Raw genomic sequence first — 19,132 nt, 5'->3', positions numbered from 1 at the left:
TATTTTCATAGTTTTGATGATGTTTCCAAGCAACAATGACAACAAAGATATTATCACCCAAGTAACTGCCACCAAACTGTCTGGTGTCAAGATTAATCACAGTTTTCAGACCAACTTTGTGTTTCAACTTTTGCATACTGCATCAAACATGCAGAAGGCTAGATTACCAGCCCGGGCAAAGTGGGCAGCTACCCCTGGCCCCAAACCCTCAGGCGCCCCAGAGGGCTCGTGGTTTTCATTGTGGTAAATTGATTGCTTGCACATTTGTTCAGGAATATACACCGATAAAACACAGACACAAAAAAAGAAATGCTTAACGCCCTAATTGGCTCCTGCTTACCTAAATCAAAACCAAATCTCTATTTTTCAAAATGACTCTGTGTCAAAAATCTAATTTAAATACCTTAAATATTTCAATGGATGTTAAGCTTTACAAGGTCCCCGTTCTCTAAAATAATTGTGTTACGTCAGTTTATTGTACACTTACAGCACACCTGGGACAGGGCAGTGTTCTAGCTCATTAGAACACAGGTGGGTCTTTCCCTGTACATTAAAGGTACTTACATGTTCCACATCTGCACGGCAACAATGCAAACTTTGTTATCTACCTGTAGTCCACATGAAGCCCAAAGTTTGTGACTGTATGAACTTTACACATGGACCTTACACATTGACAAACATGTGTGAACATGTGTGTGTATGTACACACCCAGTGTAGTGCATTTGCTGAGTGCATCCAGCCATTTATTACCGCAATTTATTACTATGTTATAGTGATGTTGTAGGAGATGATGAAATATGATCATATTTACAGTGAAATGTAGCAGTGGACATGGATATATTTGTTGGGAGGATCAACTCCCAATAAGCAGATCAACTCTTAACTTATAAGGGTCTTCACCTCTGCACCACATGTCCATAACTTAGTTGGGTTCAACTTCTGAGACTTGAACTAAAGTTACAAGTGAAACACATGGGACATGGATGTAACTTGTAGCGTAGGTGGAGCAGAGCGGGGATTTATATCTGCTGCTGCTAATTTTTTGACGAGCAGTGACTCAGTTGATTATAGTGCACATGTGCATCCCTACACAAAGAAGACCCAAGTTGAAATAAAGTGCAAGTATCCTTTAATTGATTCAGCTAATACTGAGTAATGTCAGTGCTCACTAAATGAGGCGTTCATTAAATACATTGTGAGCTTGAAGCGTGTTTATTCTTACGGTGGGCATTTCCCAAAAGAACTCTGCAAAATGAAGCCCAAAGTTTTACTTCAAAAACTTAAATTTTGCATTTTTATGATCTGATTTTAAAGACTACAACAGACAGAAAATTTAGATGCAGATAGAGTCATTTCTGCTGCAGATGTTAAGTGCTGAAGAGTGTTTTGGCTCCACTACTGATAGTACAGATAGTATCAGTATGCTCTGCGCTATATATCTCTCTTCCTTAGTTCTGATGTAACAAACAGCTGGCCCAGCCCAGGTCCTGACCAGACTTTGGCCCCGTATAGTCATGTTTCGAACCAACAGATGAAGATGATTCTGCACACATGACTACGCTGTCAGACTCTATCCTATGTTCTTGTCTGCATCGCCCACTCTCAGCGTTCTTCAATCCGTCTCTCAGGTTTCAAAACTTGGCCAGTGTGCGTGTGTGTCTATGGTGCAAGGGGGGTGTTGTGTTACTGGGCGGCTCAGTGTGACTCTGCGGTCAGATCTGTGACCCACAGCTGGGCTTGATCAAGACCAGCAAGGCCTGATGGGAAAGAAGCACATGGGAGAGCGTCTTCTCTGCCTCTTCTCAGGGTATCGGTGGGCCCCTCAGAATTCTTTGACCGGTCTGACAGGAACGGCTACATTTTAGAACTTAGTAGTAAAATGTTATGAACGAAGGTCATCATTTTTTACCATGTAATGACGAGTTTCAACATTGTCCACCTTCTTTTTACATTGTTTCTGGTGGTGTTTGTTCTCCAAGTTGTCATTCCTAACTTCACAGACATTTGTTACAGGGGCACAGTTTGACTCTGTAGCCAAGTGGTATATTGACAGCGAAAATACTGAGGTGGACCGTTAAATATCTAGTGGATTAAAATACAATGCTTGAATGTCATATCAGTTTCAGGGGCCACATAAAATGTTTCCGAGGGCCGCCATTGGCCCACAGGCCTCATGTTGGGAACCCTTGCTCCTGAAGAAGGCATTTGTGGCTGTTTTTTCTTTACAGTGCGAAATACATCTTCCACAAACTCATCTATTCCTTTGGGCTAAATACAACAAAAATAAAGCTGCCCTTTTGTATTATTATGAAAAAAATCAAACATCTCCCTCCTAATCACATAAAGATACAGTTCTGTTTTATTGGTGTATATTACCAAATAAATGTGCAGAGTTGAAGTGAGACTGGTTGTTGCCATGAACTTGATTATTTAAATGACCAGTGTGTAGCATTTAGTGGCTAGGCTGAGAGGTTGCTAGTCGGCACCTCATCACCTCACCCTCCCCTTCCAAGCACGTAGGACAACCTGTGGTGGCTGCAAAACTCACAGAAAGTGCAAAGGCCGTATCTAGAGCAAGTGTTTGGTTTGTCCATTCTGGGCTGCTGCAGAAACATAGAGGTACAACATGGCAACCCACACCCTCTCTAGATATTAACGGCTCATTCTAAGGTAACATTTCATTTTCATTATACACTAATGAAAACATGAATATTATTATCCATTTTTTTCTATATTCTGCCAGTAAATCCCCCTAAATCTTACACACTGGACATTTAAAAACAAAACATGTGATAGCCATTTTTCATCTTTATTGGATAAGACAGTTTAGAAGCAGACAGGAAAATTATATAAAATGCTACAGTGGTCCTCAGCTGAGATGGACAATGCAGTCCAGGGGAACAGTGCGTCTTAACCATTCAGCTATCAGGACGCCCTGTCCTGCAGTGATTTTGACCCGATTAGACTGAGCATGATTTGAAAGTGCTCTGACTGGGCTGCTCTCTTTCTGTATTCACGACTGGGGGACATTCTCCTTGATTTTGTTAAACTCAGGGATGAGGCTGTTTGTCTTTATGCAGCATCAGAGGGCCAGTATGACTCATCTGCTCTTTGGCTGGAGTGAGATGGTATTTCCTCTGAATATCTGCCTCAGTAGATAAGACCTTAGTTAAACAGGTCTGAAATTAGTGAACCCTCTCTTTTGACACTTTGAAGCATTGTTAACGCTTTTTATTCCACATAACATATTGTAGGTGCAGTCTGTGGCCAGATCTGATCTAATATAAGTCAACACACATAATCTGTTTTTCTAGTCATTGCTCTTAATTTAACAAACATTAAAATGAAACATAAAGATCATATTTTATTAAGTGTGATGTCTCTGCCAAAACCACAATAACAATGAAATGTCTCTCTGGGGACTTGGACTTGTATTCTTAGCAGGATCTGAGTCTATTCTCACTCTGCTCAGGCTCAATGTGAAGTCAATGGTGTGTGTAATGTAGTGGTGTGTGTTCCAAGGAAAAAAGGGCTGAATACTGGATCTCTTTGACCCACTCACTCACCCACCCACTCACGTCTCCCATTGGTACAGTGCGAGGGCGAACCTGAGCACTGATTGGTTCCTCCAGACTGATGCTGAGGGCGAGACCAGTTCCCTCATCAACTGGCCCTCGAGGTACACCCAGACTGGTTGTGTCTCACCCCAATATCACCCCAAGCCAACCAACCCTTATGAGCAGAGCTTCTCAAACTGTACGTCAGAACAGAACCCAACACTGTTGCCTACATGACTTTGTTTTTTTTGAACCTCATAAACAGTTTGGGTCCTGGGCTGATGTTCAAGAAGCTCTGCTCTGAGCTTTGAGTCAGCTGACATCACATCCTGATCATCCTCATCATTGCCACAAGCTCCTTTCCCCTTTGCTTCGGACCATAACTTCATGTCCCCTGTTGCTGTGTTCAGTTTAACCTCCATGTGAAACAAATGTTTGAAGGAACATGTTATGTTAAACATATTAAGGATAAAACATTGGGTGGTGATGTTGCAGTGATGTTGGAATATGGACCTTACATCTGAGAATATAGATTTCTTTAATTCTTTCTTTAATTCTTTTTTTCTTTGCTGCTTTCTACTCATCTGTTAAGATTCAGGTGAATCAGGTGCTATCTCTAATAGCGCTGGGTATCATTTCAAATTTTTCAGTACCAGTATGAATACAAAACAAGTTTTGGTACAGATACTAAAATGAACTTAAAATGAACCGCTTCTCAAAGAATAAAGACACTCCTTATAACTTTAGATGTTCCCTCTAATCAGCATGTCAGGAAGTCTTCTTCAAAATCTATGTAATTGAATATTAATCTGTATTAGTCTGGGTAAAAGTACAATCAGAAATTGTTGATAGCTATTTGAGCATGAGTTTTCATGGTGTAAATCAGCTGACTCACTGAATCCATGGCAACCTTATATTTCTTGCTTGCATCCTCTTGTGGGAACTGTAGTCCCAAAACTGACAGCATGATTATCCTATATCAAAGCAAGAAAAATAATGATAATTCATATTGCTTTTTGTTCAAAACTTGTGGACATAGAGACCAAAAACTCTCTTACCTAACCACGCCTAACCACGAAACATAGTGGCTCTGCTTAAAGCCTGTAAATAAACAGAATGAAATCAAGCAAAAAAAGACGAAGGGTAATTGACAGGCAAGTAGTTGCAGTCTTAGTTACAATATCTCCGATTTCTCAGAAGATCAGGATTTATTGTTGTAACACAAGCAGCCAAAACACAGGAAAGTTGCCTCATGGATTCATTGATGTTTTTATAAAACAAAAATATAAAACTTAGCACCGTTATGATTTAGGAAATATTTGATCTAACAGGATTAAAAATCTGACCAAACATTCATCTCTATGTACAGATATCTGCATGTTAAAATGTATCCCCATCCATGTGCAGATATTTGTATACAGAGATTAGCCTCCATTCTCAAGTTGCAAATCAGATTCTAAATGATGATCAGCGCTCAGTAAGAAGTCTTGGCCCGGATTCGCGAAATACACCAGAAGTCTAGAAACATTGGCTGTTGAGACTAAATAATCATCAGACAATAGCTGTTAAGTTCCGAGAGTGACCAAGTATTTGAAATCAACTTTTGACATTTTGATGATTTTTGATACTTGTTTCTAAGGACACACTGGACCAGTGTTTGGAAAAGAATTGTATTTTGGTACCCAGCCCAAATATCAAACAAGAGAAAGAGTGAACTCCTCCCTTCATGCTGTCAGGCATACACTCAAAGAATCATCTAGATTAGAGTATGAGCTGAGTGCTGTGCTTGTCTGCTCCTTTCATTAGACCATCAAAGAACAGTCGTCTTTGAGTGTAAGAGACATTTGCTGTGTGTGTTCATGTATCAGTGCTAACCAGCCCTTTGTTTCCCTGAAGAATCAAAGTAAGAGAGAGGCTTGCCAGGGAAGAGGGTCGCCAGAGGAGCCCAGAGCTGGGACATGTTACAGACCCCTCAGTGTACCGCAGACAGTTTCAACACCAACCTTCTACACACTACCACACAGACCCCTCAGGCCCCCCACAGGCCTACTCCCATCCACACTATCACCACCAGGCTCAGCTCACTCGACCTGGGATGCAGGGAGGACAAGAAATTGGTGGCAACCCTAGTTACCTGTCCATGACCTCTGGTCCTGCATCCAGAGCCGGACAGCAGCAGCAGGAAGAAGAGACAGAGGAGTCAGAGGACGTGAAGACAGAGGGTCTTCTGAGGAGCAGGAAAGCGGTGCTGCCCTCTGAGATCCGCCGCAGGGAGAGAAGCGTTGATGACCCACGGAGAGGAAGAGGGGAAGAAGAGTTCGGGATGTCCAGAAGTCTCAGCCAGGCAAGGGAGTCCGAGACACAGGACCCCCCAAGAGGAGGACACAGAAGCAGGAGGGACGAAACAGAGCGTGAAAATGCCATTTATGTCCACAAAGGGACTGCTGCCACCCACATCCAGCCGAGAACGGCACATGCAGGCCCAGGAAACTCCACCGCCAGCTCAGTCCAGAGCCGGTCAGTGTTGGATACAGGAGATCCACGAGTGCCCGCTCAGAGGAACCTGCACCACCAGGCCCACGACCCCCGGGACATCAGGGAGGGTGAGGGTTTCAGTCAGCAGGATAGCCGAGTGTCTGTGGCCCAGCTCAGACATACCTACATGGAGAGCACCACCACCCCACCAACCAGCCGCAGGAATCAGCTGTAGGTGGCAAAGTAACACGCTCCTCACTGGCTGGCTTCTGTTGAGCTCATCCTGATGCTTGTTACCTAACACCGGCTGGCTACTGAATGACTAACAAGCAACTGAGGCTTGAGTGGAGTAAACGTCAAAGCATAGTTGTTTCTGAAATGGCATTCATGTGCTAATCACCAACACTAAGCTTCTTGTGATGTTTGTTTTTTGGCACTGTGACTTGTTTAGTTACTACTTTGGGCCATTGAATGTGTGCATGCTTTAAAGGGACAGTTTGGATTATTTGACGTAGGTTTGTATGAGGTACTTATTGCTTCTCAGTGTCAGGCCTGGAAAGTAATTGTCTTAGGTGCAGGGCCTTGGTGTTGTCAGTTTTTTTGAGGGTAGAGAGGCCCAATGCCAGAAGCCTTTAAGTAAAGCAATGATTTATATCCACAGAAATAATGAATAAAACTTAAGCATTAAGGATGATATTTTTTAAATATATTTTTTATATATTATACACATAGTATCTCAGCCATTATTTTGAAAAATGATCAGGCTTCATGATCAAAGAAACCACTGTTATCAAAGCTGAATATCACTGTCTCCAAACCACCCAAAGTCCATAGGCAAACTCACAGTACATTGGAGTTGGCTGCGGTTTGACCAGCAGTTCCTGTGCTCTGCCAGGTAAAATGACTGATTTCACCTATGGAATTTGGTTGCTTTGGAGAGAGTGATATTTGGCTTGTGAATCAGCAGTTTTCCACTCAGAAAAGGCTGTCTGAAGGCAAAGTAAAGCAGTGAAAATGTTCTAAATATAGTGTACATTTAAACATGTTTTGTTGCTGACCCTGTCCACAGCAGTAGATTCCTTAGCTTTAGTACTGGGGCCCCTGGTACTGACTGCTATCTACTGTAGGTAATACACTGACTATGGATAAGTACCTCATACAACCCTACTTCAAATAATTCCACCTATCCCTTTAATCGCTAATAAATATGCATGGTCTTCCTCATATATTTGATTTTCAAAACCAGGGGTGTGACTGAATATTCACACCTACACCTCCGCTTTTAAGCATTTGCATTTTTGCTCCCAGTCCCTCTCTATCTCTCCCTCACCGTGCTGTATTTTCTCTTTCCTTTGGGTACTCTATCTGTTGCTCCCTCTCCTTGGGTGGCCCCTTCCAGTGAGGTTGAGGGGGACAGGGCACCCGCGGGCTACGAGGCCCCATGGAGAGGGGAGAGGGACAGGGGGCGCAGGCCCCGGCAGTATATCTGTCCCGGGGAGAGTAGAAAGACCTCAGAGAGGTTTAGGACGCAGCCCATCACTTCTGCTGAGCGCCAGGAGACTGATAGGTACTGCTGTGGACTCGAATGCATGGCTGAGTGTGAAGAATGCTGGGAAATATCACACATGATCATGCATGTCAAAGAAATCATGATATAATGTTGATTTTAGTAATATTTTATGCACTGAAATGTTGATTCCAATCAGGTTTTATTGCACTATACTGATAATCAGTCACCATTTTCACAAGGCAGCCATTTTTCTCTGACATCACGCTCAAAGTGGGAGGCTCAAATGTTACTGTTGTGTTTTTGGTTGCAAGTCATACAAACATAGACAATCTGGCACATTATTTCATCACTTCCCCATTGACAAGCAACTTAAAAGACAATGGACAGTGAAAATTTTGTGGAACGTCAGGCCATATTTGGAGTTAAAACAACATTTGATAATTATAATTATCATTAGCTACTGTAGCTAAGATTAGCATTCAGCCACTTCCTAGCTAACGTTACTGTTTGATAGTGCTATATGATACAATAAGTAAGGCTAACGCTGATATTGAACACACTCATTTAAGTAGAAGTAAAACACACTGGTTGTATTGTGTTCTGGTCAAGTCAGTAATGTTACATGATATTTTGATCACTTGAACACATATTTCTGGATAAATCCAACACAAGTGTTTTACAAGCACTTGTGTATTTTGCATGGCAGTAATGATATTGGTAACGTTACCTAGGTAGCAGATGAATGCTAATGTTAGCTGTTGTCTCATGGAAGCTAATACAGTATCAAAATTGTTGTTTAACCTTGAAATATGGCCTGATGTCCCTCTGGATTTTCACTGTCCATTAGGTGCTGATCAACTGGGACACACATAAATGATAGCAATTTGTCAGATTCCCTATGTTTATCCCCCGTCCTTAAGAATCGGGGCAAATTATGTCTGACCAAATGATCACTTTCATTCAAATTTTGGGGAGAAAATTTTTTCTTTAAGGATTTATATGTATGGAATTTCTGTAATTTATAACATGTTTTGGTTTGCTTTTTTTTCCTAAACTTGTTCTGTGCCAGAAAACCCCCTTGTCCCAGAAAAAAATCCACAACTTTAATTAAAAAATGTGTTAAAAGCCTTGTCCTAATTTCCAAATGACTGTTACATGACTTTAAACCTGGAGCACAGCAGTACGACATTTTAGCTTCCCACCCTGAGCGTGACATCAGAGGAATATGGCCGCTCTGTGAATATCTTGTTTAGCGTACAGTAAATAATTCTGTAATATGTAGTAAGTCCAAAATCAGATTCATTTCATAAGCTGGATCATAGTTTAACACAGACACACACGCACAGACATGCACACACTCAGTTTCTCCTTGATTTACCCCTCACTCTAACAACATTAGCAAACAGGGAAGCTTAAAGGCCAAAGGTCCCTCTGATTGGGCCTTGGCAGTGGTCATCACATGTGACCATAACAGGGAAGCATGAATTGGCCTTTGTTGGTAATCACTCCCCAAAGACCATGGAACTGAACGGACTTCTGTAATGCCGTCTAATTCTACAGCTTAGTCTGCTTTACCAGACTGTTTCCCATTTTTTCATTTCTGCTCCTAACACTCGCCGTCACATAACCAGCATACCAGAAACGACTGCATCTACTCACCTCCTCTGTGACCAGCTTTCTCTGTCCTGTCTCCAACTACTCACTACCCGTTAATAACACCGAACTGTGCGTCGTTGCATGGATGCTACTAGCCTTTTGCTAATTTTCTTTTTTCTTTTTGCACTTTTGAAGGTCCTGTGTGAGTTCAGATCTCGCTTCCACTGAAGGTAAGCCTTTTTTTTCCCCATGATTGTCTTTTTGAAGATTGAAGATTTTGAAGGTTGGGATGCAAGTATATTTGCTTCTGAACTTAGTTGTAGACACTGAGGATTTATTGCACTATTTTCTACAAACACATGTATGTACATCAAGTAAAGCTCATGAGAGGCTGTAGCTTCTGTACACAAGCGTTGGTGGAGTAATTGATTAAGCATGACTAGCTTTAGTGGAATTATCAGCATGGCTTTATTATGTGTTTGACCAATGACATTGCTTGACTGGGTTGCATAATGTTTGAAGGCACATTACAGCAGTAAAAAGTGACCTGGTGTTGTTTGTGGCTCATGGATCATGTAGTTGTGTTTAATTTCATGGTGCAATTTTGGCTTTGCAACCAAAAGCAAACATTCCCACTATATTTAGGCTCTTTAAAGGGTAAGTGTTATGTGCCAGTGTGTAGTTCTTACTGTACCTGCTGTGTTCAGGTCCGCCTTGCAGCTGCAGTGATTGGCAGCAGCTGCGGTCAATCACTAATCGGACCTGGCGCTTAAAAGCGGGAAGGGAGCAGCAAGACGGGGCCAGCGGGCCATTGTGCAGATTTCAATCTGTGTGGCAGTCTATGTGATAGCATGTGGCTAGTGTGGGCCACGTTTGGCCAGTGCACTCCCTTCTCAGAGGGACAGGGTTTTTTGTGTGTCTACGTTGTGTCTTCTCTGTGTTTTGTTAAGTACTTTGGGGGAAATAACCTTCCTCCCCTTTGGCTGAAGAGTGTCTTTTGGTGTGTTTAGTCTGTTGTCTCTTGATTTAGTATAAAGTTAGCGGTCATTTGTTGTTGATAAATGTTTACTTTGACCATAATTTTTGGTAATGACCACATCATTAAACTGCCTCTCCTCTTATTTATAACAGATTTTCTGATAATAATAATAAAAAAAAAAAAAGTCAAGTCAAGTCAAGATAACCCTGATGACATCACTATTACATCATCCGGGTCAATTTCTCACACTTGTCAAAGCTCATTCAGAGTCACAGATGGCATTATTGACCTGTTTTCATTGGCCGGTAGTACTCTCCATGATGTTAAGTGTAAAATCTGTGGAGGTCCCCTTTAACCCCTTAAAGGGACATTTCACCCCAAAATCAAAAATATCTATTTTTCCCCTGGCTGATAGTGCTGTTTATCCATCTAGATAGTTTTGGTGTGAGTTGGAGAGTTTTGGAGATGTCAGCTCTACAGATGTCTGATGAGAAGGCAGACGTTTCTACTTTTTCTCTTCAATTATGTTGGAAAATAAGATCAAACTTTTGGCTATTAAACCTTGTAATGTGCAAACCTAGATGTCAAATGCTATCGGATGGAAAATCTGATGGAATGTTAATTTTTTTTCATTTCACAGCATAGTCATAATGAGTAGCCTTTTTTTTTAAAGCTGCTCAGAGAACTCTTAATGTTAATCAGATGTTAATCAAAATAAACATTTTTATACCATAATTCTTACTTAGCTTTGATCAAGAAGGGCTATGGAGTTCACATGTTATGGTTGAGACACATCCACTAACAACATAGCTTAATGAATTTGTCTAAAAATAGAAAGTTTAGCAGTGCTTGAGCAGTATTCCTTTCTTTTTTAAACCAGGAAGGGAGACAGGGGTCCTTAGGGTATAGCTAACCCTCTTTATGCCTGATTAAATCATGTTTTTGTAAAAATCTGACAGAGTTGCTGGAAATCTGAGACATAACTTTAAAGGGCCAACATTTTCATGAATGGGATGAATGAATGAATGATTTTTAAAACAAACACAATAATAGTAGATTTTAATAACTTTGTTACCAGTGGATATTGTTAGTTTAGATTTTGAAGGCTTTTAATACGTTGTTAAATTGTTTGAAGTTGTGAACTCTTCTCTGGGACAAGGGCGTTTATGTGTTTATTTTTCATACACATAAATCCTTAAATAAATTTTCACCAAACCGTTGGAATTAGAGTGTCGGTATGAATAATTTTAAAAGTTCTTTTTGTTTTTCTTTTTTGGTCCCAGTTCTCAAGAATTGATGTTTACAAAGTCACTTGGATGTTAAGCTAACATTGGCTAAGCGTCAATCTGGCAACCCATCACTTATCATCTGAAAATGGTTTAGCCTCTGGGGGCAACAACCAATGTTTCGGGGCTTCCTGTGTAGCCAGGGTGTCCAGGCCAAGACTTTTCTGTACGTCGCTCACTGTTTACAGCCTGATTAGCAATTTGAGAGAATGGAAATAGAGGCTAATCTCTATAAACATGTATTTATACATAAATTCAAGTCACCTCTTACAAAACTAAAGTGGTCATTGATTCATGGCACTTTCTAAGTGACATACTTTTTAATCTGTGGGCTTGGGAGAGGGTGTCAAGTATTTTCAAGTCAAAAGGTCACAAGTCGTTGGTGTGAGAGTCCAAGTCGAGTTGCAAATATCTTTTGTTTTTTTTTCAAGTCGAGTCTAAAGTAATCAAATTAGTCATGTGACAGTGTCTAGTCCATGTATATAAAGTGCCAATGAAAACAACATGATTGCCATTATTATCTGGAGCCTCACAGTTACACCCAACCACAAATGGATAAAATGTGACTTTATATCAGAGCTACAAAAATAGACACGAGGGTGGAGAACAAGTGACTCAAATCTCCCTTTTTAAGCTTTTGTTTTTTTTGTTTTTTTTTAAAGCAAAGCCCAACATTTTGAAGCGGAGTTTATAGAGTCGTTACTGGTGCTCACAGTAGCATAACAGCACAGCAGCTCATCTGCTTCTTATAAGCGCACACTCAGCCGGGACGCTTTCTGTACAGACAGAATTAGAGGGAGCAGAGCTCAGAGCAGCGGCGTCAGTCAAAAGGAATAGTTGTTTGGTGATGTCATGTCATATGTCTTGCAGAGCGAGCGTGTGTGTGAGTGTGTGCGCGCAGCCGTGCCTCTCACACCTGTCTAGCTCTGCATAGCCTCCCCGATGACGCCAGTCACAGGTTTATGTGGTCTATCTTTGCTCCCAGCTGTAAAACCAGATGGTGCTGTATAATGATGAAGGTAAACATGATGATGGTGATCAATGGATTTGATATGCATTCCACTTATGGACTTTGTTGCTTAGAAAAGAGAAAGTCTTCTTTTATCACAATGAATTGTTGAACCTTGGAGGAGTTTTGTAGCTCAACAGTGAATTTCCTGTCATATATTAGTAAAAAGTTTCCCCCAAAGAGGATTACACAGTTAAAACTTAAAAGAAAATAGGTGTAAATAGTCATATTATACTATTTACACTTGCCTTCAGAACCACAGGGGACATTGTATCATAATTATAGTTGCACTATGCCATCAAAATGAAATATTCCAGATGTTTTGTACATAATTTTAGACACATTTCTCCAAGAATTTAGACCAATAGTGTAGACAGAATTTAAAACAAGTCTTGTAAGTTTGACCCATGTTTACTTGGTCAACATGAGTTTCTAATGACTCACCCACCACTGAGACACTGCTTGGTAATGAAGATCATTCAGACCATCATTTTTAAGGAGACAACATCCAAAGTTTCTAATGTCTTCTTCCCCCTCTGCCTTTGTCTCCGCAGCTGATGAAGAGAAGCTCGACGAGCGGGCCAAGCTGAGCGTAGCGGCCAAGCGCTCTCTCTTCAGGGTGAGCTTCAACCATCGTCTGTTTGCTTTCTCGTTTCTGCGGAAATGTGCTTCCAATCAAGGACACAAACACTGACACTGATTTTTTTTCCTCTCCCTCATTCCTGTGAGGATTTAGAGATGAAAACTTGGAAATACTCATGATTTGGTTGCAGCGCAGGAATTCCACCGGAACAAGCATTTTAATGGAGCACATTTCACTCCACATCTGTGAAATCTGACCTCAAACAGGCCCTGTAGTCTTAGTTGCTTAAGCTCAAGTCAGTACATGCTTTAATTTCCAAATAGCTTTTATAATACTGTAGATTTGATCTTAATTTACTCAATTATCTGTCTTTAATCTCTGTCATGCTAATTTCACTACTCCAGTAGCCAATTCAGTCATCAAACCCCCGTCACTCAGTGCAAATATTCTCCTGTTAACGTCTGTGTTTCATCAGTCTTTGACTTGTAACCCAACCTCATAACAACCGAGTGAACGTCTCCTACTCGAGCTAAGTTGAGTTGAAATATTCCTCTGATTTCTTATGATTTTCCATGTTCGTCCCAACGTTTCCATCCAGGAGCTGGAGAAGAGCATCGATGGCGGAGTCCCTAAAGTGCGGTCCAGGAACGCGGCGGTGGACAGGAGACTGAGACGGACACAAGACAGATCCCGAACTCAGCCAGTCACCACAGAGGAAGTCGTCATCGCTGCCACGTAAGTTGTTGCAGGTTACTTCATTTAATGCTGACGTTGAGGGAATAGTTTGACATCTTTTTTTGAGGTAGATGAGAAAATCAGTACCACTTTGAGGTCTGTGAGCAAGTATGGAGTCAGATCAAATAGAGGATTAAGGTTGTATCCTTTAATTATAGTATCAAAAGTACCAAAGCTTTAAAAAAATGATCTAAGTGCTCATTCTGGGCCTTCAAGATCAGTTCAGTTCAACCTGATAGTGTTTTTCTGCACCAGCCGAGGGCTTTTGTTCTCCTTTTGGTTGTGGTATCAAAAGAGGTATTGAATATCATGTCTTAATACTTGTTTTGTACCAAAGTTTAAAACTCTGGCATCATGACAACTATAGAGTGGTTTATCTTAGCTTGGCATAAAAAGAGACCACTCACTGTTCCTGACTGCTGCTTGCCAAGAAATTGTGACAGTGTGCAACTCCACGTCATTTTTACCTTTCTTGTTGTGTAAAAATGAAACAGACAAGACACAGTGTGTCTTTGTGAGTTTTATGGGTACTCAAAGACATATTTTCGAATTTAAGAAAGAGCCAGGCTAGCTCTTGTCCCTTGCTTCCAGGCTTTATGCTAAGCTAAGCTAACTTTTAAGGTAGCGAGCTTCATATTTAGCACTCAGACATGAGTGGTGTCAATCTTTTCATTTAGATCTTACGAGGAAAGTGAATGGTATGGCAAACTACTCCTTCAAATCAAGCACACTTTTAAAGGGTTAGTTCACATAAAATACCAGGTATACAGCCACATTTTCAGAGATTTAAGATTTCCACCTCCACCCCAGTACAGCAGAGGTGAACTTGATTTGGTTTGTGGAACGCACAGTATTGAAAATAACTGAAAATGTAGAAAAACATGTCTTGTAGGAAACAGTGTTCCCATGGATTATTACTGGATTATCCACAGTCCTCAGTTTAAACAGCTTTCTAACTTAACCACAGAAACAGAAAGTCTGTTGACTATAAACATTGGATTCTGTGGATTAACCAGAGTGGCAGAAGACACTGATTCTGGAAAGACAAGTTGCTGACTTTTTAATGTAACTTTCCAATGCAGTGAGTCAACAAAAATCCATCCATTTCAATTGTATTAGGATGGAAGCAGAAATGTCAGAAATGGATTTCTCTGTAAAATTAAACTATCTGCATGGCTAGAGTTCAGCTGGAGTGAGTAAGACAGTAGGCTATGTTTTATTTTTGTGATTTGGCTGAACCTGCCTTTTTCAATAGTTGAAACTCCTATCCTCGTGGTTTATGATGCAGCGCCAACCTCCTCTGTTGACAACCTGATATCTAATCCATCACGGTTTTCTGCTCTGGATGTGATTCAAAGTCTCATTTTTTATCTGAAATGAAATTTTGGTTAAAGCCTTATCCATCTCTCTGAACACCTTTCTGAACTCCAGTCCTCTTTATATTCCCCTCCTTTAGCCTGTAGTCCTCATTTTTTTTCTTAATTACCTAGAAATCATGTGGTTCATTCCTTTCTGTCACCTGTGTGTTTTCTCTGTCACCTCTCTTTCTGTCTCTCTCTCTGTGACTTTGTCCCCGTCCTCCGCCACTGTAGCGTCCCCTCTCACGTGCCACACACAGTGACCGCTCACACTGCTGTAGCGCGCGTCCCCAGCCCCACCCTAGTTTGCAGCACTGTCCCACCATACAGGTACAAGGCACAGATGCTGAATGCTCCCTCAGTGCCGACCTCCAGTGTGTGACTAACATGACTGATCTTTACTGAATGCTGCTCGTTGACCACGACATAGCCTTCTGTTCAGAGTGGTATTCTCACAAGTGGGTTTTAACCTTCAGGATGTGTCTTTTTGAGTTTTGGTGCCCTCTTGTGTGACTGGACAAAAGTACATGAATGAATTACCAAGGGATGAAGAAGACCAGTGGGATTTTTCTTAATATCAGCATTTGGTAGCACTTTATAATAACCACTATTAATAAATGGTAACTATTGTTAATGGTTATTTCACTGTTAACAAACAATTAAATAATAATTTATGGCCATTAATTATTAGTAATTCTATAATTTGTTTTATTTTATTATTAGGTTTTATAATAAAATAATTCATTTATAAATTATATATTTTATCGCTTATAAGAGACAGTCACAATTACATTCTGGACAAAAAGGTAAACTAACAGTTGATTGTTGCACACTACATAACTTATTTATACCATATTTTATGTATTTGTTAATGTTTTTGAAATGATTTGTAAATGTTTAAGAAGTCATTACTAGAGAGATAGAGCAGACTTTATTAATGGTCAATAATTAGTTTGTAAACAGCCCCCAAAAATTAATTGGATAAAGTTGCAACTGATGATTATAATACCACACAAGTGTAGCTTACATATGTTGCATTACGCACATGAATTCATGTAAGTTACATACTTATTTTAGCCCAAAGCATGATCTATTCCTAAACCTATCCAAGTAGTTTTTGTTGCCTAAACCTTCTAAAGTAGTTCTTGTGCATTTATTTTGAAAGTCTCTGATTTCCCTGACTTTGCACACTTATTTTATGCAGCACGTCTATAAAAAATATTTGGATGATTCTAAAGTTGTAACTCATGTTTATAATATATTAAGTGGCTTTAAGTAAGTGTTATTTAATAGGCAATTAGGCCCTTATTAGATTCTTATTAACTGTATTAATAAGACATATAAGTGTTAATAATAGCATTATAAACACATTTGTAAGCTTATAAGACATTTATAAGCAATAAGAAACCTGTTTACAGTTTGACTACTTAAGAACATTAATAAGTTTCTTATAATTATTTATAATCCAAACACATGTATTGTGTTTAACCAACTCACCGATAATGTCATTAACACTTTACTAAGCTTTTGTTGTTGCTTCATCAAGTTTTCTACAGCTTTTTTTATGAACTTATTAACAGTTAACTTTGCAGTTATTAACAGCTAACTACTTGGAGGTAGTGGATCTAAAGTGTGAACAGTGCTTATTCAGATTAATGAAGCTTTTATTATACACTCATTAACAGTTAACAGAGTAAGAAGAAATGATGATCTAGTCTTTACCATAGGACCAGCCTAGGCCATCATTCCTGCTTACTCTGTTCACTGTTAAGAGGTACACAATAAAGGATTTATTAACCTGAATAAACACTGTTCACACTTTAAATCTGGTATCCTCAAAAAACATAGTTAACTGTTAAAAAGTGTATGGGTAACTGTTAATAACTGCATTATAAAGTAGTAGTAGTTAGTTCAACTCAATAAATTTGTAATGCTTTTCTAAACAATTATCAGAAACTCATTTATTGATTTTATTAATATTCTTTAGCACTCTATAAATTTCTAAATGTTCTTATACATGCTTATGAATGTCTTGTAATCTAACAACAAACATATTCATGATGCTTATATGGTCTTAACACATTAACGTTAATGAACATCTTATAAGGGCCTTATTACATTAATTAAGGCTTATCACCAACACTGTAATAAAGTGTTACCAACAAGTTTAATTAACTATCAATTTACTATTTATAAATGATGGTTATCATCAAGGGTTTCATAGTTTGGTTTGTGGTGGGCATGACTCACTGTGTGTGTGTAACAAGCTGTTTTCAGCTCCGTGTTAAACCTTTTACTGGATGTCATAGCCATCTGATGCTCCACAGTGCTGCCTGTCATGTAGCATGCCACTTGCTAGCTTGCACGAGCTCCCCCATGCTTACCAGAAGTCTCCCTTTGTCCCACCTGTTTGTCTCTCGGGTGTCATCTTCCCCTCAGACTGCAGGCATCCTCGCAGCAGAGCGCAGCCGCAGCTGCCGCCCGGGAGCAGGCGCGGGAGGCCCGGCAGGTGCAGGAAACCCAGGACGCCTCTAAGCCGGTGTCTGCGATGGAGCCCATACACCAGACTCAGAGTCAGAACCAGAGTCAGGAGGAGCCTGACCTGTGCACCCTCAGCCTGGCAGAAAAGATGGCACTGTTCAACAAACTGGCTCAGCCTCCCACCAGGGTCACCCGCACCAGAGGGGACACACGCCAGCGCAGGAACAACACTCGCTACCAGACACAACCCATCACACTGGGAGACATGGAGCAGGTAGGGGAGGAGCAGCATCATTGTCATTTATCCTGCAGAATAACTCTGTCTTTCTGTTTGTCCTTAAACTAAACTAAACTGTTTGTCCTTAAACTAAGTGATTCTAACTCTTTACCTTTATTCTGATGATATCATATCCCTGCTCCCATAATTTGTAAAGTTTTAGAAAGCAGAGGCATTTCTTCAGCACTCTCTATGAAGATCATGTCTATAATGCATTACAAGCACACACACAAGACTTTGTAATGCATTTATTTGGCTTTTTGAACCTCTTTATAAATGTTTATTGTAAATTATTTTTTTCTTGCTCTTTATTTGCAGCCAGCAAATTCTCAATACTCATAAGACCTCATAATTGTGACATAGTATCATACAATTGCTAATACAGCTTTGTACAGTGTCACTTTACTTAAATCTTGCAAAGTCCTTCTGTAGTGTGTTATTGGTGTTTAATAATGTCAATTGACATTATTCCATTTCCAAAACTTTCTCTGTGTCTTCATAACTGTGTGGTAGCGGTAATGTGCTGTGTAACCCAGGACTCCGATTCTTCTTAAACACTGCTGACACTTTGGCATGGAGCAATAAAGTATTATGAATGCTGAACTTAAAATAGATTATATCCACCACTTATAATACTTAAAAAACATTGTTAAAAGTTGTCATGCATGATTATATAAAAATATATTATTATATGAGTTTTAAAAAGCCTTATAAATACATTATTGTGACTTATGAGTATGGTAATAATGCATTATAGACATGACCTTCATAGTGTTGTGCACAAACCAAAATAGAAAAGTTGGGGAGCTTCTGTATATCAGAGCCCTGCACAGGTCCAGTTTTGCAAACCCATACCTGTTAATAGAAGTCCACGACCCGACCGGCTCCTGGGTTCAACACACACACACACACACACACACACACACACACACAAACACACAGTCGCTCACTTGTGTTCTTATTGGTCCAGCACCCGTGCTCCTTCAGCGGTCTTTTTGCCACTTTTTTCCACCAGCAAACCCTATGACAACATATTTTTGACGGTCTCTGATCGCACCAAATTTCTTCCAAATGTCCAACTTGGCCTTCCATAATGTAAATTTGTTATACTCCACTGGTTATTTTTGCCTATGTCATTCCTTTAAGCTCTCAGCTTACCTATGTCACTGTCAGATCTGAAGTCCCATTTTTTAGCAGGATGTGGGATCAAACATTTTGTGTCATACATTTTCATGATAAAATAAATCCTGCTTCCTTTGTGATATTATTGTTCTCACCTGTGGCC

General features: G+C 40.1%; 1 protein-coding gene across 24 annotated transcripts in view; it reads left to right on the top strand.

Annotated features, from left to right (window-relative positions):
* The window catches only part of svila (supervillin a), a 117,773-nt gene that overhangs the window by 57,279 nt on the left and 41,362 nt on the right, over window positions 1-19,132 (top strand). For 16 of the 24 annotated variants that reach the window (XM_084747139.1, XM_084747137.1, XM_084747123.1 and 13 more), the window contains 8 exons: window positions 3,597-3,680; window positions 5,455-6,264; window positions 7,433-7,600; window positions 9,335-9,369; window positions 12,968-13,032; window positions 13,595-13,731; window positions 15,324-15,419; window positions 17,529-17,844. In XM_084747139.1, coding sequence (XP_084603265.1) covers window positions 3,597-3,680; window positions 5,455-6,264; window positions 7,433-7,600; window positions 9,335-9,369; window positions 12,968-13,032; window positions 13,595-13,731; window positions 15,324-15,419; window positions 17,529-17,844 — 1,711 coding nt within the window. The remainder of the gene's footprint in view (window positions 1-3,596; window positions 3,681-5,454; window positions 6,265-7,432; window positions 7,601-9,334; window positions 9,370-12,967; window positions 13,033-13,594; window positions 13,732-15,323; window positions 15,420-17,528; window positions 17,845-19,132) is intronic. The other 8 variants (XM_084747128.1, XM_084747133.1, XM_084747143.1 and 5 more) reach the window with 6 other exon arrangements.

This window comes from Lutjanus erythropterus, chromosome 21 (genome assembly GCF_056507025.1).
Source record: "Lutjanus erythropterus isolate fLutEry1 chromosome 21, fLutEry1.hap2, whole genome shotgun sequence".
Taxonomy (NCBI): Eukaryota; Metazoa; Chordata; class Actinopteri; order Lutjaniformes; family Lutjanidae; genus Lutjanus; species Lutjanus erythropterus.
Note: the sequence above shows the minus strand (reverse complement) of the source record. Positions and strands in the feature narration are given on the sequence as shown.